The sequence below is a fragment of the Globicephala melas genome, chromosome 2, assembly GCF_963455315.2.
Source record: "Globicephala melas chromosome 2, mGloMel1.2, whole genome shotgun sequence".
Lineage (NCBI taxonomy): Eukaryota > Metazoa > Chordata > Mammalia > Artiodactyla > Delphinidae > Globicephala > Globicephala melas.
In genome coordinates, this window is record NC_083315.2 from 60,299,164 (window position 1) to 60,326,398 (window position 27,235).

At 55.8% G+C, this 27,235-nt stretch overlaps 1 protein-coding gene and 1 long non-coding RNA gene across 4 annotated transcripts in view; both read right to left on the reverse strand.

Annotated features, from left to right (window-relative positions):
* Positions 1–11,580, reverse strand: LOC115862806 (uncharacterized). Its single transcript, XR_009562929.1, has 3 exons — positions 11,348–11,580; positions 5,038–5,244; positions 1–1,953 (listed from the first exon to the last, which is right to left on the reverse strand). It is a non-coding gene; the product is annotated as an uncharacterized lncRNA (long non-coding RNA).
* A 2,673-nt stretch (positions 11,581–14,253) lies between these two features.
* Positions 14,254–27,235, reverse strand: part of ARID3B (AT-rich interaction domain 3B) — a 53,980-nt gene continuing 40,998 nt past the window's right edge. Inside the window, exons 5-9 of one of the 3 annotated variants that reach the window (XM_030874981.2) lie at positions 22,940–23,123; positions 21,435–21,715; positions 21,062–21,316; positions 19,528–19,626; positions 14,254–16,776 (exon numbers count right to left, since the gene is read on the reverse strand). In XM_030874981.2, the coding sequence (XP_030730841.1) occupies positions 16,613–16,776; positions 19,528–19,626; positions 21,062–21,316; positions 21,435–21,715; positions 22,940–23,123 (983 nt within the window). In that variant the 3' untranslated portion in view covers positions 14,254–16,612. Of the gene's footprint in view, positions 16,777–19,527; positions 19,630–21,061; positions 21,317–21,434; positions 21,716–22,939; positions 23,124–27,235 lie in introns of all 3 variants that reach the window. The other 2 variants (XM_030874983.2, XM_030874980.2) reach the window with 2 other exon arrangements.

Genomic DNA, 27,235 nt, shown 5'->3' on the forward strand with positions numbered 1-27,235 from the left:
GTTTGTTTTTTTAAAATATATTTATTTATTTTTGGCTGTGTTGGGTCTTCGTTGCCACCGGCGGGCTTTCTCTAGTTGCGGCGAGCAGGGGCTACTCTTCGTTGCAGTGCACCGACTTCTCACTGTGGTGGCTTCTCTTGCTGCAGAGCATGGGCTCTAGGCACATGGGCTTCAGTAGTTGTGGCGCATGGGCTTAGTTACTCCACGACATGTGGAATCTTCCCAGACCAGGGCTTGAACCTGTGTCCCCTGCATTGGCAGGAGGATTCTTAACCACTGCGCCACCAGGGAAGTCCCAGCCCCTGTACTCTTGCTGGAGCTCCAAAGCCATCAGGAGCTGGGCTGGAGAAGGTGATGTGTCTTGTGTCCAGCTGGAGGTGGAGGGTTTTACATCTAGAGCCAGTAGTGATAATAGCTGTGCAGCTCCAGGTCCATGCTGGGCCCCCAGCTGGGCTTATCACAGCTGGTGGAGCAGGCAGGGGCTTGTGGAGTGAGCCTGCTTTATCAGGGGCTGCAGACGCTGCCCTGCGGGGGGTGGGGGATGTGTGTCGTGAGGCTGGGCCAGCCCTCTCCAGGGGCTTGTGCTACCTTCAGCCCTCCCCCCAGCAGGTGAAATGCTCTGTGGCCCACCTGGAGCAGGAGAGGCTGTGGGGTTCCCAGAGACAGGAGGAGTGGAGGAGGCCAGACCAGGACGCAGAAGACAAGTGAGGGTGCTTAGAGATGGGGGAGGGGCAGAGGGGCAGAGGACGGGCAGACAGTCCCTTCTGCCCCCATGATCCTGCTACTTACTGCAGACAGAAGTGGAAAAGGCCCAGCAGTGTTTGGACCAGATGGGCCGACAGTCTCTTGGCCCAGAGCTCAGCCTGGGGCCCCCTGAGGTAGGGATGACCAGAGCCCCCCATCCACGTGGGTGCATGACAGGGCCCTGAACACTGGCCCTCCTGCGCATTCGGCCCTCCCTACACTTCACTCCCAGGTCTTCATTCTTGGAGCAGTAGCTGGGGAAGGAGGCCAGTGCAGGGGCTTCTGTTCCGCCCAGGAGGGACGCCCCTCTCCCAAACATTTGGGAAGACCCTGCGATCATCCAGCTGACTCCTCTCACGGTTCAGATGGGAAAACAGTCCAGATGGTTAGGGAAAAGCTTGTTCAGGGTCATAACAGTGTGGTCTGAAGATTAGGAGGAGCCCCCTAGACTGAGTGTACCTGCAGGAGATGCTGGTGCCAGGCCTGCAAGGCCAGGAGCAGAGTTGGGATGGCAACAGGGCCCAGGCACTTCAGGGCCCAAATGGATTCTCGATGGCGGTAGCTGAGACCCCTGCACAGGCTCAGGATACAACCTTCCTGCAGGAACGGCTGCTGATGCTCACCCAGGTGGGTCAAGACAGGGAAATGGTCAGTCCTGCAGGGAACCCAGGGTACCAAATGAGCCAGGCTATGCCCACCTGTGCCAGGGAGCAGAGAAGCAGGGGAACCTGGGCCCTGTCCTTGGGGGATTCTGAGGTTGAGTGGCCCTAAGGACACCATGGAAAAGAGAACGACCAAGAGGGACAGCTTGGAGCCGGGCCCCCACACAGCCCAACTCCAGTGAGCACCATTCACATCCTTGTCCACCAAAACAGCACCCTCTGCTGGTGGGAAGCCAGGGACTGTCCAGCCTCAAATCATTTGGTCCAGAGTTGAAGCCTGGAGTTCTGAGAAGCCTCTGTGGGCTGGGGTGGTCAGAGAAGGGCTCCTGGAAGGGTTGACTCTCAGAGGATGCGGAGGTCAGGAACTCGGGAGGAGGGAGCTGCGTGGGTAAAGGCCCACGGGCTAGCTCAAGCAGACAGATCCCAGCCAGGGGAGGCTGAGCCATGACTCAGGATGGAGCGGGGTCTTCACAGGTGAACAAGAGACTCAGAAGAGCTGGGCCAGAGCCACCAGCAGCTAGAGGCCTGCTTGGAGCAGCTGCGGCAGCTGCAAGGAGAGAAGACGGTGTTGGAGTGCCACGTGCAGGCCCTGGAGGCAGAGCGTGTCTGGCTGCTTGGGGAGAAGTCGGTGCTGCTAGCAGCACTGAGGGCAGCCCTGGGCCAGGAGGCCTGGTAAATGGCTGCTCGGGCCCACCCCTCAGTGCTCAAGCTGGGCTGGGGTGGGGGGGGGTCCCTTTCTCACACTGGGTGAGATGGCCTGTGGGCAGGAGGTGGGCCAGCCTCTGTCACAGCCAGTAAAGGAGAGGAGCCCAGAACCCCAATCCCTAAATCATGTGGCCAAGGCCAGACTCCCTTCCCCAGGTATCAACACTCCTGGTTGTCACATTCTGGCTCATTTATGGGAGCATGTGGGAAATATGTCAGCTTCAACAAGTCCTGTCTCCCTGACACATGGCTGAGCCCCTCCTGCTGGCCCAGGGCCAGGCTCAGGGGAGGTGAGATAACCTTGGCTGCTGAGCTCAAGTCAGGATGCTTGGGAGTGGAAGTGCTCAGGACAGAGGGTTTTATGTGTACAGGGAGCCGTGAAGGAGCGTCCTCTCTCCCAGTCCCCATCCCTGCCATCAGGACATAGTGAGGACATGCATGCAACTTGGAAATGAATCATTGAAAATGTATGAAAAAAGGTGTGGGTGATCTGAGGTCCATGCTGTGCCCAGACCACCCCATTTCTAGTAGCACATTCAAGGTCCACGAGGTACCAGTGCCCCTCGGGAAAGAGCTGGAGGAGAAAGAATCACATCCCAGGCTTCATGAGAAGGTGGCTGAGTACTGGAAGGCATGCTGGCACCAGGTAGCAGTTGCTCTGAAATTCAGAGGAAGAACTACAGAGACTTCAGAAGCAGAATGAGGCCTGACCTCCCCAGGTTGGTGCATTCTGTCCACCCCTTTCCTCTCCCTCCCCGTTCTCTTCCCCACCGCCCTGTCCTTCCTCCTGCATGCCAATGAATCTCTTCCCCCTTCTCAGGATGTCCCGGCTTTGTCCTCCACTTCTTTCCCTTCTGCCTCTTCCTCATCATGCTCCGTCATTCTCCATTCATTCATTCAGCATGCATTTACAAACCACCAGCTACATGTCTGGCCCTCTTCTGTACACAGTAGAACCAAAGTAGGAGCCGACCACTCCCTGTCCCCAGGTGCTTCTGGTATTGGGGGTGGGGGGGAGAATCAAGCAGGCAATTATAATTTAATGTGCCCAATGAGGGGAGAGGCACTATAAAAGCTATGGGTGGGGCGGCAGATAGCAGAGTCCTCCCCAGAGAGGGGGCTTCTGAGCCTCGAAATTTTCGCTGAGGGATGAACAGGCATCTTCAAGGAACAAAAGAAAAAAGAACATTTCAACAAGAGGGAAGAGCTCATGCAAAGGCCCAGAGAGGAGAGGCATGGAGGCGGGGGTGTTGTGAATAGTCCCTGACCCAAATGAGAAGTGGAGGAGGTGAGGAGTTGCTGTGAAGTGTGGGGGCCACAGCAAGGGCTCGGGGGTCCCAGGCCCTGTCCACCCGACTTCACCTCTAGCTCCTCCTGGAGGAGGCCTTCTGCTGGTCAGCACCCTCCCTTAGTCTCCTGGCCAAATGCCTGTGTGCACGGGCAGACAGACAGTTGGACACACACACACACCAAGATATACATCAGACACTCACCCAGAGACATGTGCACATGCTCCCAGATGTGCCCACACAGAGACACAGAGAAATAGATAGACACCGAGGAGATGGCTCAGAGCCACAGTGATGGAGAGCTGTAAGGACCTGGATGGGATCCACGCTGTGCAGCAGGACCCCAACCAGAGGTGATCTGTTGCTATGGCTGGAAGCACAGGGAGAGGGGTCTCAGCAGCAGTGCTTAGCTGGCCCAGGCCTCACAGAAGGTGGAGTTGGTCTAAACTGGTGAACCTCAAACTGGGGTCCAGAGCTGGGCTGAGAGGGCTGTTAGTTCCTCAAGGAAGCAAATTTGCAGTAACAGTCTGCAAATGCACATTTGTACAGAAAATCTCATTTTTTGTCTGTTTCTCAACCCAGACTCTTGAGGGTCGGAGATTGTCTCCCTGGGGCCTGGAGGGACTCTGTTCTTTATGGGGTGTGCAGTGGATCATGTCAGCGAGAAGGTAGGGCACTCAGTGACCAAGGGCCAGGCCCTCTGGTCAGATTCAGGCTCCGGGAAGGCCGGAGGTGGTGCCAGGGGAGCGCTATGCAAACACCATGCAGTTGGCCCGTAACCAGTGCAGATGTGAGCCCCAGCTCTAGGGTCTCCCAGCTCCGTGCCCCTCAGGGACTGCCCTGCCCTCTCTCCCTCTTTCCAGTCCCTGGGAGCTCCTCCCAGGACTAGGACTCACCTGTGAGTGAATGGGTGCCCCAGGCCCTGTGCTTGTCCAGGAAAGGTGACCTAGAAGTTGGCCCTACATCGTGGGCAGGGGTCCTGTGTAGAGCAGCCAATGGGCCAAACACAGCAGGGAGAGGGGGCAGCAGCTGGATAGGGTCTGATGCTGCATCAACATCTGGCTGCAGGGGACGTGAGGGGCACCCAGGGCCTCCAGCACTCTGCACCTCTAGTCCCATCCCCCACCTCAGGCTCCTTCCACCCTGACCCTCTCTGGGTCTCTACCTCAGTCTTTCTTCCTCTTCAATCCCAGGATTCTGTGGGCTTCACTGTCCCCAAAATAGTGGTTAAAACTGTGGGCTCTGGAGTCTGACCACTGACTCCACATTATACTAGCTGTGTGCCCTTGGGCAAATTACTCCATTTCTCTGGCCCTCATCTGTAAAAACCAAGAACAGTAACAGCTTTCCTCCCCCAGCAGCTGGCTGTGAGGGTTAAACTGGACAAGCATGTAAGAAGCTCAGTGCTGTGCTGGACACGTGGCACGTAGTCATGAAATGTTAGCTGCTATCGTTACACACTTCATGCTGCTGCAGGCCTGGCCGCTTTCAGGCAAAAGTCTCCCTTCTGAATCAGGGTCCCTTTGGGGCCAAAGAGCTGCCATGGGGGTTTGATCTCATTCACCCTCTGTGTTAGTTTGCTAGGGCTGCCATAACCAAGGACCACAAAATGGGGGGCTTAACCAACAGAAACTTACTGTCTCAGAGTTCTGGAGGCTGGAGTCCGAGATCAAGATGTCGGCAGGGTTGGTTCCTTCTGAGGGCTTTGAGAGAGCATCTGTTCCCGCCTCTCCCCCAGCTTCTGGTGGTTGCTGACAGTCTTGGACATTCGCATCACCCCAGTCTCTGCCTTCATATTCACAAAGGACTCTCCCTGTGTGTATGTTTCTGTGTTCAAGTTTCCCCTGTTTATAAAGACACCAGTTATACTGAATTAAGGCCCACTCTAATGAGCTCATTTTAAATTTACTTCTGTAAACACCCTGTTTCCAAATAAAGTCCCATTCTGGGGTATGGGAGGTTAGAATGCAAACATACCTTTTTTTGTGGGGGACACAGTTCAATCCACAACACCCTCCAATTTGCTTCCTGCTACCTTCTTGTTGGGTGGGTTGGGTGTGACTTGGGATCTTGGGGACCCAGCTGTTCTTTGTCTTGTTTTTCCCCTCCCTTAATCCCAGGACCCCGGCACAGCTGCAGAGGGGCTGGAGTGTCCATGGGAGGGGCCGCTCAGTGAGCCCCCAGGCACCTCGGGTGAGGGAGGTGGACTGGGGTCCAGGCTGGAAATCGGGCTCCTCTCTGCAGGCGGGGCCCTGCCCAGACTCAAGAGCCTGTGTGGGGGTGTCTGTGGGCATGAGAGGATGGGGGTGGGGCTCCCCACAGATGGGGCTGCAATCTGTGCTTCACTGCCTGGCTTTGGCCGGTGACAGGAGCAAGACGCAGGCTCTGGAGAGAAAAAACAACAGATGACTGCCAGGATCCAGAGGTGGAAGGTGGGAGGAGCTAGGGGCTGCCTGGGGTGGGCGGAGTTGGGGCCCACCTGGGGTCAGGGCCCTCAGAAGCCCTTCCTGATGACCCTAGAGTTTTCCCCAAGCCGGAAACCAGGGACCTAGTGCAAAAAAGTAAGCAGCCCGGGCTCTGTCACAGGCACTAGCCCCTTCCCCTCATGGGGCCTCAGCTTCCCTGTCTGTATAATGGGTCCCAAGCTCCATGTCCTGGCCCCTGTAGTACCTGGGGGCTCAGGTCCAGGGTGTGGGGCCTCTTGGGCTAAGGCAGCCCTTCTGTCCACAAATGGATAAGGGCCTCTCACTCCGGTCTGAGCTGGATGCCTGGGGGCAGGAGCAGGACTCAGGGTGCAGCTGGCACTGGAACCTGCAGCGTGAGCTACTAGGGGCAAGGGTTGGTGCCCTCGGGTGGGTGTGGCCCGGGCCTGCCCACACGCCAGGACAGGGACACAAGAACCTGGACAGTCCAGCCGGCTGAGAAGGAAGGCCAGCCGCCCAGGTGTTCCCGAGTTCTAGGCACCCACCCTCTTCCCATAGGTGCGGGCCCCGGCAGAGACCCCAGGCAGGCTATGAGTCTGTGCATGCAAGGTGGACTCCACCCCATCCCCAGCCCCCTGTGGAGGTCTGGGCCCAGCTTGGCTTCTCTCTGGGGACCAGACTGGCACTTACTGAGTGGGCACCAGTCAAGCCCACTCCCCTCAGCCTCCAGTCCCATAGTCTGCAGGGGAAGCCACTGTGGAATCCTCCCTGGGCCTCCCAGGCAGCAGGGTTTCCAAGAACACAGAGATGGGGTTGTGGCCAGGTGGCCTTGGACAAACCCTCTGCTGAATCTGGGCTCAGGTCCCCATCTGTGCACTGGGACTGGTGTCGCAGGACTCAGGAGGGGTTCTTGACCCTCAGTGATACTATGACCCTATTTGGTTTACCCATTAGGTTGCTGTCCCTGGGTCATACTCTCCAGATCTTTAGGGCCTGTGTCCCAGTGGAGTGGCCCACTGTCCTTGGTGGGGCTAATGACATACAGAATGGGATGTGGGCAAGGCCTGCCCCAGGGGCTGCCAGAGCCGAGGCCTGCAGAGAAACCCAAGGAGTGTCCGGGGGGCCCCCCCAGGGGCAGAGGGGAAAGCTTGGGAGCAGGCAGGGGCAGAGTCACTGCAGCCCCACTGGGAGGTGAGAGCTGGCCTGGGTTGGTCCTGGCTGCCCTCCCTCAGGGCTGGGGACAGGGCCTCCCAGGCAGAGGATGCAGCTGTGTGGACCGGGCCCTCTAACACCACGCTGGGTCCTTGTGACCAGGAAACTGAGGCCGAGGCCACCTGGAGAGGTGAAGTTAGGGTGAACTCCGGAGGCGGGGAGGGGAAAGCTTGTTGGAACCAGTGAATCGGGATCAGGATGTCTCCTCCGAGGGCCAAGAGCTGAGCCTAGACCCACTGCAGGCTGGACCCCAGGCTGCCCTGCTCTTGCATGGTCTCGGGGTGGCCCTGGGTGGGGACCAGGCACTCGCTCCTTGGCAGGGTGGGCTCACCAGTCAACACAAAGCAAGTGCATCACAGTCAAGGCTCTGTGGGCCTGGCCTGGTGCACAGGGACCCAGTGCAGGGAGAGAGGGGAGGATCTGGAGACAGAGGGGGATTTGGAGACCGGGGCCTGCCCTCAGGAAGCTCTCAGGCTGGAAGGAATTAGTCATACAGGGAGCACTGAGGGAGTTTCACCCATCAGTATTTTTGGACTCAGGGAAATTTTTAGTCACCTAAAAATTAGGAGGGGAAGAAAGAGGCCATCCTGCTCCTTCCCCCTAGTGCTGTTCCGTCAGCTTCTCCCAGCACCTGATAGTCAGCTGTCCCTTCTCTGGGTCAAGGCGTAGTCCCAGGCAGGCCCCTGTGAGAATGGAGTGGGGTGATGTCCTCGGGGAAGCACCAGATTGAGATAGGAGTCAACGACCGTCCCCCCACCCCCAGTTCCTGCAGACTTCGCTGCAGGAGGTGGGCTCCGAGCTGCCCCAGATGCGGCCTAAGCTCGAGAAAGCCTGGGACGTGCTGAAAGCTCAAGCCTCAGAGCTGGAGGCTCAGCAGCTGGCCCTGGAGGGTGCCCAGAACCAGGGGCTCAACTCACCCCCAGCTCTGTGCCGCTGCCAGGCCTGCATGCCCAATGAGGGACCCACAGTCTCCCCTGCCCATTCCTGGTCACACTGTGGCCACTGGCTTTCCCTTCTTCGACTCCCTAGTCAAGTCCCTCCCAAGCCCTCACTGCCCCCTTTCCGACAGGGCTGAAGCCCTCGAATGTGCTCACTGCCTCTCCCCACTCCCCCTCAAGGTGGCAGAGAGCCTTGCTGAGAAGCTGAGGCTGGAGCAGGAGCTGGTGGGAAAGTGAGGACCATGGGGGGGGGGAGGGGCACCTGGATCTGAGGGGCTCTGGGGGAGAAACCCCCCTCCCTCACAGAGATGCTCACCAGGCCCCACAGCTCTTCCCCTGCCCCTGAGAATCTGGGGCAGGTGGCAGGGGGCGTTTGGGGACACGCTGTTAAGTGAGCCCTCTCATCCCCTCGGGGGATAGTGATGGGCCTGGGGCCTGATGTATCGCCCTGTCTGCCTTCTCTTCTCTGAAAAGGGGAATCTAGGGGAAGAAGCAGGAGGGAGCGTGGCTAAGTGGGTTCTGGGGGCACAGAGAGTCAGGATGTCTGGGTTCCTGGGCCTGGCGTCAGAGATTGAAGGAGAGTGGCCTTCAGAGCTGAAAAGTCCTGTGCTCGAGTCAGCTTCTCCACCAACCAACTAGGTGAGTATGAGCAGGTGTGCCTTCTCTAAGCCTCAGTTTCCTCATCTGCAAAATGGGGGTACTGACAGTACCTACCTCAAAGGACGATGTGAGGATTACACGAGACAGTGCATGGAGCACAGTGCCTGTTTCCAGTCCCCCTAAGCTTCCTGATACCTGGGGTCTAGTTTGGGTGAGTCAGTATTAAAGCCATAAAACCACAGAGATGTGCCCAAGACCAACTGTGTATGGGGCTTCAGTCACAAAGTCTATCCATTGTTCCACCAACAAGGCATTGTCTACACTTCTTATTAAGTTCAGGAAACAATCTGATATAATGTGCAGCCACCAGTGATAGACAATGCCCACGACCAGGAGCTTGAATACTGTCAGTGCTTGGATTCTATTTCACTCTGACCAAGGGCCTCATCTTTATGACCCTGCGTGGAGGAGCTGGACGGGGTGGGGGATCCTGTCTTTTGCCTCAGCTGCTCTCTGGGGATCCCGAGGGAAGCGGGGCAGATCTGTCAGTGGACCCTCAGGCTGGGAGCTGTGTCCACAGGGAACAGGAGCTGGTGCAGCTCCGAGCATCAAGGGCTCCAGCGCCGGGAGGACAGGAGCCTCCATCGGCCTCTCAACTCCTGAAGGTAGCATTTGGGGATTCTCCAGAGGGACAGGCAGAGTGACCCCTGCCTCCCTGTGGGACCCAGGCCCAGTTTCTCTCTCTGCCTTCGTCTCCCCATCCACAAGTTGGAGGGGGAAACAGAGGCTCGAAGGGTCCCTCCAGCTTGGACCTTTGCTGGTTCTCCTGGATTCCTCAACTGCCCACCCTTCCCTGGCAGAGCTGGAGCTACCGCATACCTGGTACCTGCCCTGCCTCTGCGCCCTCTGTGGGGGTCAGCCTCTGCCTCATCTGCTTCCAGATCGTAGCCACAGCCCTGGAACCAGAGGAAAGGAGCATCTGAGAAGCAGCCAGGGGCAGTGCCCAGGCTGGGGAAGAAAGGTGGCGTGGAGACTGAGGCCCAGAGCCACGAGGGAACAGATTCACAGCCTCGCTCTGCAGCACAAGAGACTGAGGTCAGCCCCTGGCCCAGCCCCAGGGAGCCGGGCAGTCCTGGCACAGAGGGCCTGGATCGATAGGCCTCAGGAAACCAAGTGGGGAAAAAGACTCTTGGGGAGAGGGGAGGCCCCTGTAGCTATGCCTTTAGGCCCCAAGGCCAAAGTCTCTGTCAGGCCTATTGTAGGTGGCTGCAGTAAGAGGCTGTCCTTGTCCCCCACCTGCCACGGGGCCTGAAATGCTCACGCCGGCACAGGGTTCCTGACTCTCAGTGGTTGAGGCCACCTGGCTCTTTCCCAGGGGGACCCTGTGGCTCAGAGTAGAGCTGGGCAGGGAGTGGCCAAGTGGGGATGCTGGGGTCCTCGTGGGGCTTGGTTGGCCCACTCATTGCCCCAGTGCCAGCAGAGTGATGGCTGGGACCCTCTGTCTTACTGGTGAAGGCCTTAGGCACTAGGCTTTAGGCTTTTCAAAGTGAGTTTTCATTTACTTGTGCTTCATTCAAATCACTCTGCAGTTTCCATTTCACAGACAGGAAACTGCCCAGAGAAGGGCAGTAACTTGCCCTAGGTCACACAGCAAAACAGCAGCTAAGCTCCCTGGTTCCCTAACCTGTCCCAGAAAAGTGGTTTCTCATTTCACACTGCCTATTCTGAGCTTGATAGCAGGACCATCTTTAATGGCCACAGGCCAGGCCGGCTTAGGGTTGACATCCCCCTCAAGGTCAACTGGCCATTTTTCTTTTTCTGAACTTCCCTCCCCACCCTCCTCTGTGCTTCCTTCCCCTACAGAGCTCTGTTAGCTGGGCCACATGCCCCCCAGAACCATCCTCGATGCTGTCACTGAACGCTCCCCCCATCTACTGCCTTAAGTGAAGCAGGGTTTTGCAGAGGGGGACTCTGGCAGGGCAATGGGACAGAACATCTTTGGGATTGTTTCTCCAGCATCGTCCTCCACAAAATGTCCTCTGCCCTCCCTGCCATATACAGGCTACTGTGGGGGCTGTCAAGTTCTCAACTGATTGGTCCAGCACTGGGTGCTGAACCCAACTGAACCAATGGTCTCCTTCCTGGGGTCACTGGACTTAGAACAAAAGAGTAATCTTTCCTGGGCTGAAAACTGGACACATAAAACTGGGGAGCTGTCAACCGCCGTTTTTCTCTGCGGAAAAAGGTGTATTTCAGTAAGAGTAAATGGAGCTGACGATTCCCAGAAACTGAAATTGGGATGGAGAGATTTTGGTTCAGCCCAGGGGGTCTCATGCATGCAGAAGACATAAGTTGACCTTTCGGATGGTCATCTCACCTTGCTCTGTAGCTCAGGCGTCAGGCTGAGCTGGTCTTCAGGAGGGGAGGAATACCTTCCACGGGCAGCGCTTCTGGGTTCCAGACCCTTCCTGAGGCCAGCCCCAGGTCCCATTTGCCCTTGGGCTCCTCCACATACCCTGATGTCGGAGAATAAATACCCCTCCTGTCTGCTCACATGGGCCTGAGCGATTTGGGTCCCTTACGAGGGAATGCCTCCAAACCAGATGGCTGCCCACCCTGTCCCAAAGGCCCTCCGGGTAGGCGGAGCATTGCCCTCCACCGGCTTATCTCAGACCCGGCTCCGGTTTGTTCCCCTGGCACAGAAGGCCACCCCACCACCCCTTTGCCTTCTTGTGTGTCCCTGTGTGCCAGCTGCTGACGGGGTTGGTACTCACTGTCTCCAAGCGCAGCGGGGGCTCCCACTCTTCCCAGTCCTGCTGGTCTGGTCAGTTCCTTCTCCCTTTCCTTCCGGTGGTGATTACAAACCTTCTCTTTCATAAGTCCCAAGCCACCAACTCCCCCTCCTTTCCGGGCAGTAACCGGCACTTCATTTCATAGGGAGGCGGGCAGAGACGCTGCCGGCGCCGGACCGACCCTCCAAGCGCCGCGCGGCCCCAGGCCCTTCCCAGCCGCCCCCCACCCCGCGCTCGCCCCATTGGCTGCGCGGAGGGCACATGCCCAGCCCTGGCCAATGAGGTGGGGGAAGCTGCGGCTCGCGGCTGGGAAAGCTGGTCCCGGAGATGCTCACGTCCCTCAGGTGACCCACCCTGCTGTGCGAGGCTTGGGGAGTCGAGTGGGGCCAGAGCCGGGACGTGGGATAATCAGACTCCCCTCCCCGCGTCCTCTGCTTCCCTCTCGTAACCGCGTTGGGTTACCCCTGCCCTAACTTAAAAGAGGCATCTGCGGGAGAAGTTGGACAGCTGCGTTAGAGTCCGTTCCCAGCCCTGCCATTCACTACGTTTGTGACCTCGTGCACATTTCTGCTCTTCAGTTTCTTCATCTGTAAAATGAACGAAGTCTCTGCCTCACAGGTCTATGGGTGCAGTGTTAAATGAGACACTGAGCAGAGTGCTTTGCCTCGCTCGTGGTTAGGGCAGATTCTGGACTCCGTAGCCACCGACTGCTCTTCTCACAGCTCTGGGACCTCATGCTAGTTACTCAACCTCTCTGCGCCTCCAAACTCATAAATGTGTAGAGGAGCAAACGAGTTAATTCATGCAAAGAACTTAAACCACACCTGGATACACCAGTGTTCAGTAACTGGTAATTTCACAGTCTCCTTATTACCATCAGTGCCATCCCATGTCCTGGGGCACACGTTCAGAGTTCCTCTGGGGTACAAACCTGGGAGCAGAATTGCTGGGCCCCAGGGCATGGGCACGTTCCACTTTACTAGGTACAGCCATAGTGTTTTCCAGAGTTAGGCTAATTTATCCCCCCCCAACCCCCAGCAATCTGTGAAAGTTCCCATTGCTCCCCATCCTCACCAAGGCCTGGTATTTTAAGACTACAGTTTGTGCCAATCTGATGGTGTGGAATGGATTTTTGTGCATTTCCCTGATTACTAATGAGGACCATTTTATTTCCTCTTCTGCCAAACACCTGTTCATGACTTTGCCCCCTCTCCTCAATCCTTCTTTTTGCTTTTGTCTTAACAATAAGCATTTAATGGCCGCTGAGCCTGCGCGTCCGGAGCCTGTGCTCCGCAATGGGAGAGGCCACAACAGTGAGAGGCCCGTAATGCAAAAAAAACAAAAAAAACAATAAGTATTTTTTAAAAAAAGAAAGAAATTCTGACTAGTTGTGTGTTACAAGCATCTCCTCCCAGTTTGTCTTTTTATCTTATGGTATCTTTTGATGAACTTTTCTCGGAGGGTCTAGTCTGAGGAATTCTTCCTTTTCTCGAGGTCTTGGATATTCTCCTATATTTTTTTCTGTTAATTTAAAGTGGGATGGAACTGCAGTGGCTCAGTGCCTTGGTCTTCTCAGATTCTCCATCTCTACCAGGAGGCTTATTCAGCTGCCACTTCTCCCTCAGCGTCCCCTCACAGCCACTCCATACTTCTAACTCACATGTCTCTGGACCCTGCTTCTCCTCATCTCTGGGCCTCCTCCCATACCAGGCCCACTGAATCTCCATGTGGCAGCCTCCTGGTGTGTCACAGGAGGTTGTGACGTGTGATCCCAACTATTGGTTAGTAATTAAAGTAATAAAGGGTTGGTTATTTCTTTCACAAGATTTTAAAAAGTCAGTGAGAGGTTCAAGACTGTCCCAGTGTCACCCTCACTTTCTAGCACTTCAAAATGGCAGAGAGAACCCCCTCCCCATGCCTCAGAGGTTGCAGACAGGCGAGGTGTATGTTGTTATGGATGGAGATGGGCAATCACAAACCCACCCAGTGCTTTACCTCTCTGCCCATTTCTTTTGGTTTTGCCAAAACCAGGTTGTGCCCATACGATGCGCATCGTGGCAGAGAAAAAGGCTGAGCAGTCTGGGTATAGGCCTGTTTCAGTGGCAGTGTCCCAGGGTGTCCATGCCTAGAATGTCTCCCAGCTCCAGATCACCCTTCTAGAAAAGCCTCTTTCTAAGCCTATGTCCTCCTTAAAACATGTCAGCAGGGTCCCGATGCTCAGAGGATGGTGCCCAAATTCCTTAGCTGGGGCTCCATCCTGGCCCCAGCCACACTTTTTTCCAGCACCCCCCAACCCTAGGCACTGCCCACAGTTCCCCAATGCCAGGTCCTTTGATGCCACCGAGCTTCCACATGTATCACTTCCTCTGCTCTTCCTCACGTCTCCAGTTGGCCACCTCATTCTTCTAGCTGAAATGTCCGCTGCTGGGAAGCCTTCCAGAGATTCCCTAGTGAGCTGCTCCAGCATTTATCTACCCCACTGGTCCCAGTCATGCTGTATTCTAAAGACTCGGTTTTTGTCTAGTCGTGTGTGCCTCCCAGACAAGAGTGTGAGCTCTGTGAGCGTGGGGACAGTACTTATTCAGCAGGAGCTCAAAGAGGGCTTGCTCATGGAGGAGACCCCTGGCCCTGTGCCTGCTGGGACCCTGACGTGACACCAGGGGAGTCAGTTTTGGTGATCATGCAATATCAGCGGTGCCCAGCTAATACAGAAGACAGGCTGAGAGTAAGCGCTTTGGGAAAACGATGGGTGAGCAGCGAAGAGAAGGGTTAGGAAAAATCAAGGGATCAGAGGAGTAGTTCACTTAGCCCCTTTCATTCTGAAGGTCCTCGCCTCTTCCCTAGTACTGTCAAATGAAAGAGTCACTGAAAGCGCCTGCGAGACCTGCTTGTGTGAAGAGGTAGAGGTTTATTGAAATATAAACATTCGAGAACATGTAAGATAGAAAATGACCACAACATATACAGACACTTGCTGCAAGAGGACTTCTGAGGTATTTATCCACTGCCTAGGCTACCCATGTGCTATCACATTTTTTCCTGGTTAAATACAAGTAAGATGGGGAGGGGGAGGGGACGGAGAGGCCCTGGCCAATGGCTGCCATGTGACCTCAGGGCTGCACCGTCAGGAGAGCTCCTCTTGGCCCAGGGCCCCATTCTGGGGGCACCTGCCGGCGCTCCCACCCTCGGGCTTTCAGGCTGAGACCCTGCTGTTGCCCTTGAGGGCAGCGAGGGCTTGCTGAGAGGGCAAGCTGGGCAAGCTGCCTGAGGAAAGGGAGAGGATCCAACAACCAGGAAGACACAGTGCACCACCCCTGTGTCCTCCAGGTGGGAAGAGTCCATCCTTTGTGACCAAAGCCCTGAGAAAGACACACTGGCCAAATGTCTGCGATGCCTTCAAGTGGGCCCAGCGCCAGCCAACCGGGCTCCTCCCTGACACGGACCTCAGACGCCCTTCTCTGCCAGGCCCTGCGCCGGCCTGGTGAGGCCAGGAGAGGGTCAGCCCCCAATGGATGGGGCTGTGTGTGTGAGTATGTGTGAGTGTGAGACAGTGTGGAGGGCTAGGGAAGGGAGAGAAGATGCAGTCAGTGCAGCTGCAGCTCACTGGGCTGAGGTATGTGTTTTGTGCTCAAGCGTATGATTTCCCTTTCCTTTCCTAGATGGACTGAGCGTTAGTCGTGCGTGGGCTTGTGCCACCATGGTCTCCCACCACCACAGCGCGATGATGTCACAGCAGGTGGGGTTCCACTGAACACTGCAGGGCTTACTCGATTGAGAGGCGCGCCTTGTGTGAGAATCACCTCTTCTTTAGGACACAGGAACAGCCCACTCCACCCCAGGGTCCAAGAGGAGAGACAGAGCTCTTTCAGCATCTCCTCACCCTCTGGGGCAGCTCAACTTCTCCAAGGTCCATGGCCTCCACAGCCCACTCCTGCCCTGAGGTGGGAATGTTGAGTGAAGGGAAGATGCCCTGCCCCCACCCTGGTGAACTGGGCGCTGGGGTTTGGGACTGCCTGCTCTGGTGGGAAATGGGTCAAGGGCCATCTTGAGAACCGGTGTGGTTTCACGATCCAACCTGCGTGAGAGCGGGCCTCTCCGTTCCACCTCCTCCTGCCACTGTGATCCCTGAGTCGTCTCTCCTGCTGCCTCGCTCGCACCCTCACTGGGGTCTTAGGGAAGGGCCGGAGGGGCTGGGGTACCAAATCATTTGCTCGGCTTTTGGGGTGATCTGCTTTCATTTCTTTGGTGCTACAATAACAACAATAAAAATTTTAAAGTAAAAAAAAAACACAAAAGTCAGCAAACACATATAAAAAAGATTTCAGAGATGCAAATACTTCCTGAAGAATCAAACATCAACAGTTACAAATCTGAGGTATTTCAATGAACCTGACATTGGCAGGTTTGGGCCCCACGAGAAGAAGAGGGGCCCAAGGGACAAGTGGGCTGTTTCCTGGGAGAGCTGGCCAACAGGGATGAGTGGGGACGTGAGGTCTGGCAGGGTCAGAAAAGGGTCAGTGGAGTGGGTGCCAGGGCCTGCCTGGGCAGCCCCTGAGGCTCTGCCTCTCCCTCAGCAGATGCCCAGCAGGCCCTGGGTCCTGAGGACTGCCCTCATGATCCCTGTCTTGGGACCATTAAAAGGGGGATATGGGGCCCTGAGGACTGCTTCAAGACTTGAATTTGAGAGACCCACACCCCAAGAACCAAACATGGGAGGCAAGGTGGGTTGGGAGGACCCCATGCCATGCTCAGCAGAGAAGGGCCACAAAGACATGCTCTTGGCTCCTAGCAGCCCCACACTGGAGTCAAAGATTGGGGGACTGAGCAGGGGAAGAGACCAGTGACCCTGGGGTCACGGCAGAAGGCAAGGGAAGGGAAATAAATTAAAGGGGAAGGGATGTGGAGGGCCTCCAGCCCTGTGTCAGCTTACAGATTGTCAATACACTGTGCCCGGGATGGGAGGTGGCCTGGGAGCCCTGGAGGAAGCTGGACGCCCACAGACCCCGCCCAGTTCTCCAGGACAATCCCTGATTGGACAACGCTGCCCTGTCAGGCCCCTCCAGCCTCTCCTTGCCTCTAGAGTACAGCAGGACCTGATGGAGCCTGGACAGACGGACAGGTCCAAACTCTCAACATCTGGCCAAATGGTGTTTGATGTGGGCTCCATGAGATGAGGTAAATTCTGTGCATCAGCTTCCTCCACTCTCGATGGGAGGGTGGAGGGAGTTGGGAGCTGGGTCCTGCCCCTCAGAGGGACCAGCTGGTGGAGGGCTCTGCACTGGGGGTGCCCCGGGACGAGGTAGGACTTGGCGAGCAGTGAGAACTGCTGCTGCTGCTGGCGCTGCTGCCGATGCTCTGGGGAGCGGATCCTGCGATGAGGTGAACCACAGGTTTCTGGGCAAACAACACACCTGAGCGAGTGGGGGCGGGGAGAAGCAAGTGTGAGCACATTGGGAGAGGAGGGACAGGTTCAGGGATTCAGTTCATTCCACTGTATCTATTGCCGCCTAACTCTGGGCGAGGAGGTTCCATGCTGGACGCTGCGCTAGGTGCCGACACTGCCCTGCCTGCAGGTGCTTACAGGCTGGTGAGGGGGACGGACAGAGTCATTTTGCTGAAATGTCACAAAGGCTCTAAGTGAAGTGTACCCAGCGTGTTGTGGGGAAAAAAGGCGGCTTTGGAGGGCAGGGGAAAGTGGGTCAGGAGAAGCTCTGGCGGGAGAGCATGCCTGGACTTTTTAGAAAAAGTGGCCACACGACGAGGAGGAGACGGTGTGGCAGGCAGAGGAAATCTGAGAGAACAAAGAACAGAGAGAGGCGGCGAACGTGCTGGAGGCTGGTGCAGCAACGCGGCAGGCCCGGGGGGAGCTGAAGGCAGGCGTGCGGCACAGGAGGCTGGAGAGGTGGCAGCGCGAGGAAACGGAGGCCTGCGTGTCTCCAGGCTGCCGGGGTCGTACCCTGTGGGGCTTGTGAAGCCCCTGAAGTTTTAAGGGGAAGAAGGGGACGGACATCACGCGACGGGCATTTCAGAGCTCTCTGTGGGGCTGGGAGGATGTGGGTGGATGCAAGCCTGCAAGTCAGAGCTACTCTAACAGGGGAGAAGAGAGGTCTGAACCAGGGCCATGCGGCGGGGACGCAGCAGAGCAGTGGCGTCTGCTGAGCTCTGGTGGGTGATGGGCCTGAGGGGCTCTCAGGAATGACTTCCAAGCTCCGGACCTGGGTGACTGCACAGCCACTGAGAAAGGACACAGGTGGGACAGGATTGAGGCAAGTGAGGTTTGGGGAGCCTTCAACTCTCTTCTGACTGTTCCCCATGCTGAGGGAGAGGAGGCATATCCTCCTCTCTCCTGAGAAAGGATGAGAGGAGATGGAGAGCCAGGCACTGATCTCCCCCTTCCCTGCTTTCCACACAGACCCACTCCCAACCCCCAAACCTCCTCGACCACACGGCACCACCAGAAGGCAAAGGGCATCCAGGCCCTAGCCGCCAGCTCGCCCAGTCTCCTTGAGGGGTCTGTGTTAGGCAGAGACCTTTGAACGTGGCGTGGTCTCTGAAGCACTGACTCTGTGGTGAGTGGCTAGGCAACTTGGCATCCCTGCTTCTCTGCAGGCTGCTGCCAGGAACTCTGCCCCTTCCCTGGCCCCAAGCGTGATGCCCCCAGCAAGTGGCCCGGCAGAGATCCAGAGCGGCCTTGGCCCCAGTCCCCAGAGCAGAAGCACTCAAAGCATGCCCTGTGGAAATGCCCCTGGTTTCGACAGAAGGTGCAGCTCTAACCCCCCTCCACTGGGCACCTCCCCATGCCCCCTCTAAAACAGGTGATTGATGCCCAGGCTCCCAGCAGGAGGCCACTGGCCAGTGTGCCCGTGCTCTGGGGCCCCCACTCATCAAGCTGTGCTTAACAAGAGTCAGCTGGAGGGACTTACCTGGTGGTACAGTGGTCAAGAATCCGCCTGCCAATGCAGGGGACACAGGTTCAATCCCTACTCTGGGAAGATCCCACATGCCGCGGAGCAACTAAGCCCATGCACCACAACTACTGAGCCCACGCACCACAACTACTGAAGCCCGTGTGCTGCAACTACTGAAGCCCACGCGCTGCAACTACTGAAGCCCGCGGGCCTAGAGCCCGTGCTCCGCAACAAGAGAAACCACTGCAATGAGAAGCCCGCGCACCTCAACGAAGAGTAGCCCCCGCTTGCCGCAACTAGAGAAAGCCCGTGCGCAGCAACAAAGACCCAATGCAGCCAAAAAAAAAACCAAAAAACCATCAGTCAGCTGGCTTTATCCCCAAACTCATCTCTACACTAACAAAATGGGAGTGGGAAACGGATTGCTGTTTCTATGAAAACTAAGTTGAACACCTCGGAAAGTCTTCGTAAAGGTGCTAAACCAACCAACCAACAAAAATGTTGCCAAATTAGATCTAGGAAGAGACAATCGTAAAAGACTGGGGGCAAAATCATGAAAATATAGGCTGATTCTGCTGCGCTCAGATTCCTTTGCCTGTGTCAGTTCTTGGACCATGACAGATGATGTTCAGGAAGAGAAGAGCTGAACCAGTCAAAGAAAGGAGACACATGCATTGAAAGACTGTAATGGTGGACACTGATTTAACTTATAATACAATGTTAAAGGTGTGGATAGAGTTGATTATGATTCTTTACGTTAAATGACTTTTTCAAATAACGAGCCAACCATTGGTCGAAAAAGGGTTAGACAAGGGGTCTCCATCACTTTATCAAAGGTGGTGGTGGTGGGGCTTCCCTGGTGGCGCAGTGGTTGAGAGTCCACCTGCCGATGCAGGGGACAAGGGTTCGTGCCCCGGTCCGGGAAGATCCCACATGCCGTGGAGTGGCTGGGCCCGTGAGCCATGGCCCCTGAGCCTGCGCGTCCGGAGCCTGTGCTCCGCAACGGCAAAGGCCACAACGGTGAGAGGCCCGCGTACCGCAAAAAAAAAAAAAAAATGGTGGAGGGGGATCTGTCATCCTATTAGCAATCCTCAGCCCTCCTCATCCGGAAGAACTACTTTACCTTTGGAACCTTGAAAGGAAGCCACCCCTGGGAAGATGTTCAGACAGAAGGGTGACAAGGGGGTCTTGCAGGGAGCTGTATTGAGGCTGGCTGCCACCCTGCCGCCTCCTTCAGAGCCCCAAGAGCCTCACCTGCGTAAGTGGTGCCGTCGATGTCCACAGACATGTTGATGCTCCCAATGCTGCTCGTGGTCAGGTTCACCGCTGCAGCCGAGGCCTCTGCTCTGTCCTCTGCTGGGGACAAGGGAGACAGCAGGCCCGGTCAAGCCCTCCAGCATTTCTGTCGTTCCCTTCAAGGCTCTCCCACCCTCCCGGCCTGGCCACAGCAGGCTGAGGCCTCCCAGAGTTAGAAAGCACCTGGATAACCTTCTGCCAAGCGTAAGGTGTGGCAGGAGAACCAGGCTGGTGAACGTCCTACGGCTTGCTTTCTCCACTGAACCACTTCACCTTCCCAACTCCCTCTGCTCTCAGAGAAGAGGCATCACATAGGCAAGGAGGCTGACCTCAGCTCGCAGCTGCGCACTGATGCTTTCAACACGATTCAGCAAACCCTGAGCACCCACTATCCACCGGGTGGGGCGTCAGAGGTCACTAAGACCCAGCCCCTTCCTCTGAGGATTTGCCTTGCCTCCTCCTCCCCTTAACCAGGCTGGGAGGTCCCCAAGGAGAGGGTCTACCTGCCCAGCACCTGGCACTCCCTCTCCATCTGAGCCCTCCGTGGTCTGTGGAAGGCTGCAGGCGCTGGCACACAGGGCCTCGCCTGGCTCACCCGAGACTCTGCCCTTTCATGACGTTGAGAGCCAAGAATTCTTCCAGATGAGCTGCCTCATCTATTAGCCTGTGGCTTGTGCAGGGCCAGGGGCACCTGGCCTGAGTGGGTCAAGAGGGCAGAGCCCTGCTGTCCGGGCTGTCACCTCCAGTTCCCTTCGGCTCCTCGCCAGGGGGGGAGTGGGACAGGGAGGGGCTGCCTGGGAACACGCACAGCTCTCTTCACACCTGATTTCTTCCCAACACGAGCCCGCTCATGTTTGTTCTGAGATAGAGTCAAGAATGGCAAAGAAAATGTGTGTGAGGGGGAAAGGGGAACAAGGGGAACAAGGGATGTGGAGTGCGTGGTTGCGGGTGGGGGGAGGGGCAGGGAGAAGGTGGGGCACCTGAAAAATGTGGAGGGGAAGGGAAAAGATGCCAGTTATGCTGCCAAACTTGTATTTCCTCCTCCCCTCTCTCCCGGGGGTCACTGGCAGCCTGGCCTGAGGCAGCTCTGGCCCCTCACTGAGCCTCCGGAAAGGAGGTGCTGTCTTTCTCCCAGATGGTGAGGCACTGGGGTGAAGGGCGAGCCCTTTAATTGAGACAGATCAAAAGGCAGGAGGGGACGGGGAAGACGTGGCAGCTGTCCCTCAAGGCCTCCTGCTCCTCCTTGAACAACTGCTTCTCCTCTTTGCTAGAGAACAGGGCACGCCTGAGGAAACTGCAGGTCCCCTGCAAAATGACTTCAGCTTTGGTGAACTGAGACCTCTGTGGCCACCAAAGCCTCAGGTGGCTCTTTGGCCTCTAGATCCTTCTGGGGGCCAGGGGGGCAGAACCTGGAGGGGCTCCACCCCAGTCCCCGGGACGTAAACGGGCCCTCGAATGGAGCCGGGGTTTGGTGCCTGGGCCCGGCACTCACCCCTGCCATTGATCCTGATCTTCATGGGCAGCTGCCGTGCCATGCTGAAGAAGTTGCGCTGGAAGGCCTGCTGCACCAGGCGCTGCTCCTCCTCTGACAGCCTGGACGCCTTCTTCTCAGGGGGCTCCCCCGACTCCAGCCGCTCCCGCAGCTGCTCCAGCGTGGCCGTCCGGGTACCGGCCTGCTGGCTGGCCAAGGTCACAGGCACAGCCAGGCGATTTGGCACGGGCACGGTTGTCACTGGGACTCCATCACCTGACAACGGCACCAGAGCTGGACCCAACCCATAACCCACCCTCCCACCTGGGTCTTGGACCCAGGGAACTTGGCGCCCTTCCTCCCTGCCCTTCCTCCTCACAAGGGCCCTGCAGACCTTTCCTGAGAGTGGTTGCTGGGGATATCCGAGGGCCACTGGCATTGATGCCACTGCCGGAGCCCAGCCCGAGGATGGGGAAGCGGATCTTGGGTGGGGAGAGGAGGGCAGGGGCCCCAGCGGCAGCGGCAGAGGCAGCAGCGGGCGAGTAGCCAAAGAGGGAGGAGCTGTAGCTGGGCCGGCGGCCCTCCCTCCGGTTGCCATCAATGGCTGCCTGGAGCTCGGCCGGGGAGCTCAAGGCTTTCTTCTCGCACTCGTAGGCATAGAGATACTTCATATACCTGGAGGGAAGGAAGGAAGGAAGCCAGAGTCATCCAAAACGTGGCACAAGGGCTGCCCAGTTTAAGTCGATGGGCCTCTGGAAGCGGGCTCTGTGGGGCAGGCTCTGTCCTCTAGGACAAAGGAGCACAACCTGATGCATGTGATGGAAGAGGAACCTCCCGGACAGCGAAGCCCCACCCCAGGCCCTCTAACTGCTACCCAATTCTAAACGCAGCTCGAAGTGGAGGCACGGTTCATTAGGGAAATAGATACTTTCGCTAACGTTTCATGTTTTTGTGGCGCCTTTCTAGTGTCCTGGGAGAAATGAGAAATGCCATGTTTTGCAATGTCTTTCTGGCTCCTTGATCTCCTAACCATTCTGAGTCAGGCTGGTCAGACAGGAGCAATTCTTCCCACTGTGTGTGGACCTAGAAGTGATGTCCCTCTTTGTGTCAGATGCCCCAAGAAGCAATTCGCTACCCAAGAACCTTGGGAGAAGGACTGCTATGCTGGATATTGCTCTGTTCCCAACTTCTCCTGGAACAGTTTCAACAAGGCCTTAACATGTCACCTAACCTATACATGGCTGATCTTTCCATATTTTTCACAGAACAACGTCCAGAGTTCTGAAAGAACAGATTCCCCTCTGGCCCTCATTCGCCAGTGCTCCTCCTGTTCTCACTGCTTCTATCACCCTTATAATTAACTCGAATGGGTAGAAAAACAGGTCGCCGATCCCAGTGGGATCCCAGTGCCTGCCTTCCTCTGGGTCCGCTGTTGCTGGGCAAGCTGAGTGTCAGGTAGGAAGGGCCAGGCTTAGGGTAGGGGCGCTGTGTGGGAGATGACGTCCTGGAAAAAGCGTGAATTTCAGAGACAGAAGCCCAGGAGTAACTCTTCAGCCTGACCACTTACTAGCTGGTATGGCTCTGACCAAACGGTCGAACCTCTGAGACTTACTTCTTGTTGTCCGGGAAACAGGACAAAAACCTTCTTGACGGGGTTGTTGGTGAGGTTTGAATGAAACAGAACAGTGAAGCAGCAGCACACAGGAGATGCTTGGGAAGGGGCGCTCTCAGGATGACTTAGGTTAGGGAGGGATTCATCTCAGAAAGCTCCGGGCCCTTTCAGGAATTCCGCCCATCTTGTTCACTATACAGTGGAATTTCCTTCCTTCCTCTCCTCTAGGTTAAAGCATCCCCTTTCTCCAGCCTTAGCTTCCTTTCCCCAAGGCTCTGGCCACTCACTGGGTCCTCAGGGTGAAGGCGGCGCTGGTGATGGACGTGGGCAGGTTCAGGCCTTTGGTGATCTCCCTCCAGATCTTCTTGTTGATGATCTCCACCAGGCCCCCCTTCTCCGTCACCAGCTTATACAGCATATACAGGTCCAGGATCTGCTTGGCCATGATGGGGATTCGGTTGATGGGGGTCCCTGTGATTGTGCAAAGAGAGAAACAGAGGGTTGTGTCATCACCATGCAGAGAAGGAAGACATCTGTGGATGCCCACCCTTTTGCTGAGTTGGAAATATGTTCATAAATCTGCTTACAAGTATAATTTGACTCGAACTCTCAAAGCCTGGAAGCTACCAGACTAGCTGCCAGTTCTCCTTGGGAAGAACAGAAAGACAGGTCCAACTCACAGGCTGTGTGGCCCTGGGTAAAACACACAGCCTCTCTGGGTCTGTTTCCCACCTGTAAATAAGAGGGCCAGACTAAATGACTTCAAAGATTTTTTTTTTTTTTTGCTAGCAGTATGATTCCAGATTCTTTCCTAATGATTTGGCAACTCAGTCCTCTGGAGGCTTCAGAAGCTGTTCAGCTGCCTCCTCAGGGAAGTCTTTCCCTGACTCCCAAGACAGGTGAGGTCCTGCCCCATTGTCCACCTGGAGAGCTTCCTTGGCTTCTCTTCTGCAGCTCTCAGTGCGGTTTATAACCGTGTTTTTATTTGCATACTGCCTGTTTTCTCTTCATCTCTTCTCCTGCTACAGGGCAGAGAAATGGTTTTTTCTCTCCTGTGTACCCACCATGTCAAAGGAGCTGCTGGGCACACAGGTCTCCAGGGGGATGAAAAGCCACTCAACAATTCACTCCAACCCCTCCCTGGCCTCTGAAAGAGGGAGGGTCAGAGCCGCTTCCGCCCACTGGCCCCGAAGGGAAGTGAGAGGAGCCAGGGACTTGATTAGGAAACCTGGCACCGAGCAGGAAGGCCCACTAATGAGCACCGGGGGACGGCAGGGAGGGCGGGGCCAGGCTCCTTTCTCGGTGGCTGGGATGCTCGTCAGGAGGCGTGATGGATGACTGTCATTTGGCAGCCTCGGGATTAATGATCTGGAGGTCAGAGGGGAGAATTCCAGCAGGAAGGGTCACCGTCCAGGGCAGGGTATGAGACTTGTTGCCTTTTGATGGCAAGTCCTTTTACTGTACATAGGCTGCTCCTCCTGTGCCGCGGCTGCCCCCGCCCCCACCCCAGGCTTGTTGAGGTCTCACTGCCTGCCTGGTGGAGTTACGCCAGCTTGACTAGAGAAGGGCTGTTTGTTTCAGCTCCTCCTGCTTCTTTCCCCTCAAGGAATGGCATTTTTCTTCTCAGCTCTAGATCACTGGCCTCACCAACTCTTTTATAGGGTAATTCAAGCCAGAGTGGAGTGAAGGGTGCCACGTTTATGAGGAGGAAGTAGCGTGAGCACGAACACGTGGCACTGCTATGGTGGGACCGGGTCTCTTTTCTCAGTGTGGGGAGGGAGCTAGAGGTCTTGAAGACCTTTGTATTGACCGGCTGGTCTTCGGAGGGTCAAGGACAAAGGGGCCATAGAGTTAAGTTCAAAGATTCACTGGTAAAATATCAGAGGACTGCTGGCACGACAGCTTGCGCACTGGTTAACTACTTCTCCCTGTGCTGTTCCGGACAGTAGACCTTATTCCTGTCATAAGCACAGGAGTCTCATGCAGCAGAACTGGTCTCCTGGCAGGACAGGGCTAAGGTCTCCCTTCTTCGCAGGCCTGTCTGCCCGAGCACGCTCATGGCCTTGGCGAGTTCATACCCTCAGGGCATCACCTGGAGAGTCTGGGAGGACCACTCCCAAGGCCCCCTCACACAAGTCCCCAAAGCTCTCAATTCCAGAAGCTTCCAGAACATCTTTACACATGTGACCTGTTCACTTCCAGGTCAGATGTTCACAGTGAGCTCAGCTTCATCCCCTAGGCCAGCTCCCTTTTCCCACCACTTCCTCTTCTTCCAGCAGCACCATCATTCTCTGAGGTCTTGGGTAGGAACCTCCGAGGCAGCAGTGGCTCCTCTCCCTCCTCTCTCACCCACCTTTAGGCTGTCGGGAGGCTCACCGATTCCTGCTTTGAGGCCCCTCTCAAAGCCATCTTCCTCTCCGGCCCTCAGCCACCACCCTGGGCCAGGCCCTTGCTGGCTCACCGTCAGATGCCCCCAGCAGCTTTGAATCCACGTGATCAACCTGCACGCTGCTGCCAGACCATCTAATGAAAACACCACTTTCACGCCATTACTTGCTTCCTAGTTTAAAAACCCACAATGACTCTTATTGCCAACCCAGCCCACCTCACAGGTTCAATCTCATGACTCGGGTTCCCCAACACTCCTTAGAAGATTACGTACGATGTATTTTAAGCATGTCCCAACAACTCACTCTCACTCCAATCAGTTGGGTCTTCTCACCCTCACCCCTAAAGCCAAGCTCCTCTCTCCTCTACTTTTTGTTTTTACTGTCCCTCCTCATCAAGCCTAAAATGACCTGTCTGCGCTCAAATCCTCTCTACACTGGCCTTCAACGTTCACTCCCTCCAGGAAGAATTTTCCAACTACCCCAGTTCACATGGATTTCTTTCCTCTCAGAATTTCTATATAATCACTACAAGTTCAGCAAATAGTTACACTTGTTTCACATATGTTCGTCTGGTATCCCAGGAGGACTGTAAGCTCAATGAAGGCAGGAATTGTTTTTCCTTCATCATGTCTTGAATATTAGAATGTTTAATAAGCTAAACTACCATGCAGATTAAACCAACCAACCAACCAACCTGCTTCTCAGAGTCAAAGCAACCAGCTCTGTGTTAACCCAACTGGGAATATTAAACGCATTTCCTTTCTTCCTGCTGTGGTGTGCCCACCAGGGTCTGTCACTAACTCTAAGTGTCTAATTGCTGACAGCCCTGAACAGAAGTCACCCTCTCCTCTCAGGTCCTGGCAGGTTCATTAGGGGGGTCACGACCCTTATTAAACAGACTGGGGAACCGAGGCCCAGAGTGGTTAAGCCCTTTGTGTCTGAGTCCTACAATAAGAGGACTGGCAGCACAGGAATGGATGGAGAGCTGGGGATTTTGAGAAGGTAAAGAAACCATGACTTCATTCAGTGGGGCCAAAGAGAAGGGGAGACAGGTGTTAAAGAGGGCAAGGGGGCTGGGTTTGTGATGCCCACAGAACAGGTGTGGCTGAGTGAGTGACCGTCAAGCAGGGCATGTCCAGCCGGGGGAGTGCTGTCCTTCAGAACTGTCACCTTGGAGAGCCAGCTACCGCTCCGTTTGTGAAGAGCTTTCAGAGTTTACACTATTTTCATTTGATTCTCTCCAAGGGTGGTAAATCTTCATAGGTAAAGGATGTGTTTTACTTTTAGAAATGGTCATTCATGGAAACAAGCCAGGAAAATAGGATGAAGTGACCAGGCTGTTTATACTGATTTTGTGTGAAGATGAGGTGTGGCCATAAACCACGACAGATTATCTAGTGTGGCTCAAACTGCCTCTGAAGGCAGCTCCCCAGAGAGGAATTATAGATTTGCTCAGAGTAGTCACTAGACTAAATGGCTAGTCATTTGAGATGGCTTCTTTCAAAGACAACAATGTCATAGATGTAGAAATTTCATTAAAAATTAGCCTTTTTTATAGTCACACAGAGAGTGGCTGCATTAGGCTGGGAACTGCTCAGGGGCAAGGGAAACAGGTAGATACTGGACCTGAGAAGACAAGGAAGGAGCAAAGTGGCATTTCAAATCCCCAGAGTGACCTCTTCTCAGCACCGCTGGAGAGAAAACACAGGCCAGAGCTGCTCCGCAACCCAGCCCCACTCTGAGCACGTGGGGGGTCATAGCTTCTCTCACCAGGGCCCCTATGGCCTGGCCGGGCACGCCGGTTCCAGGATCAGTGGGTAAGGGGAATGGGCATTTTCTTCCTCATGGTTGGCCCTCCACGAAACTGCTAAAAGTAGCTCCCAGTGCAGGCGGGCCCCTCAGTACCCTCAGAAACAAAGCTGAAGCTATTCTGAGACCCAGCTCTACATGACATCATGGTTTTCTCACGTTATGCAGCCAATCCAGACACAAAACCTGCCTTGGCTTCCATTCTTTTGACAACTAAGAGAGAGGCAGGATCCTCAGGCTGGTCTCTCTCTGCAGTCTGCCCTGTGCTTAGTGGGCCTGGTAGCCACCTCCCTTGTCCCAAGGAGACTCAACTATGAAGAGAAGGGGAGAAGGCCTTTTAGCTGAGTTTCCCTACCTGAACAAGAAAGAAAACCAATACATCAC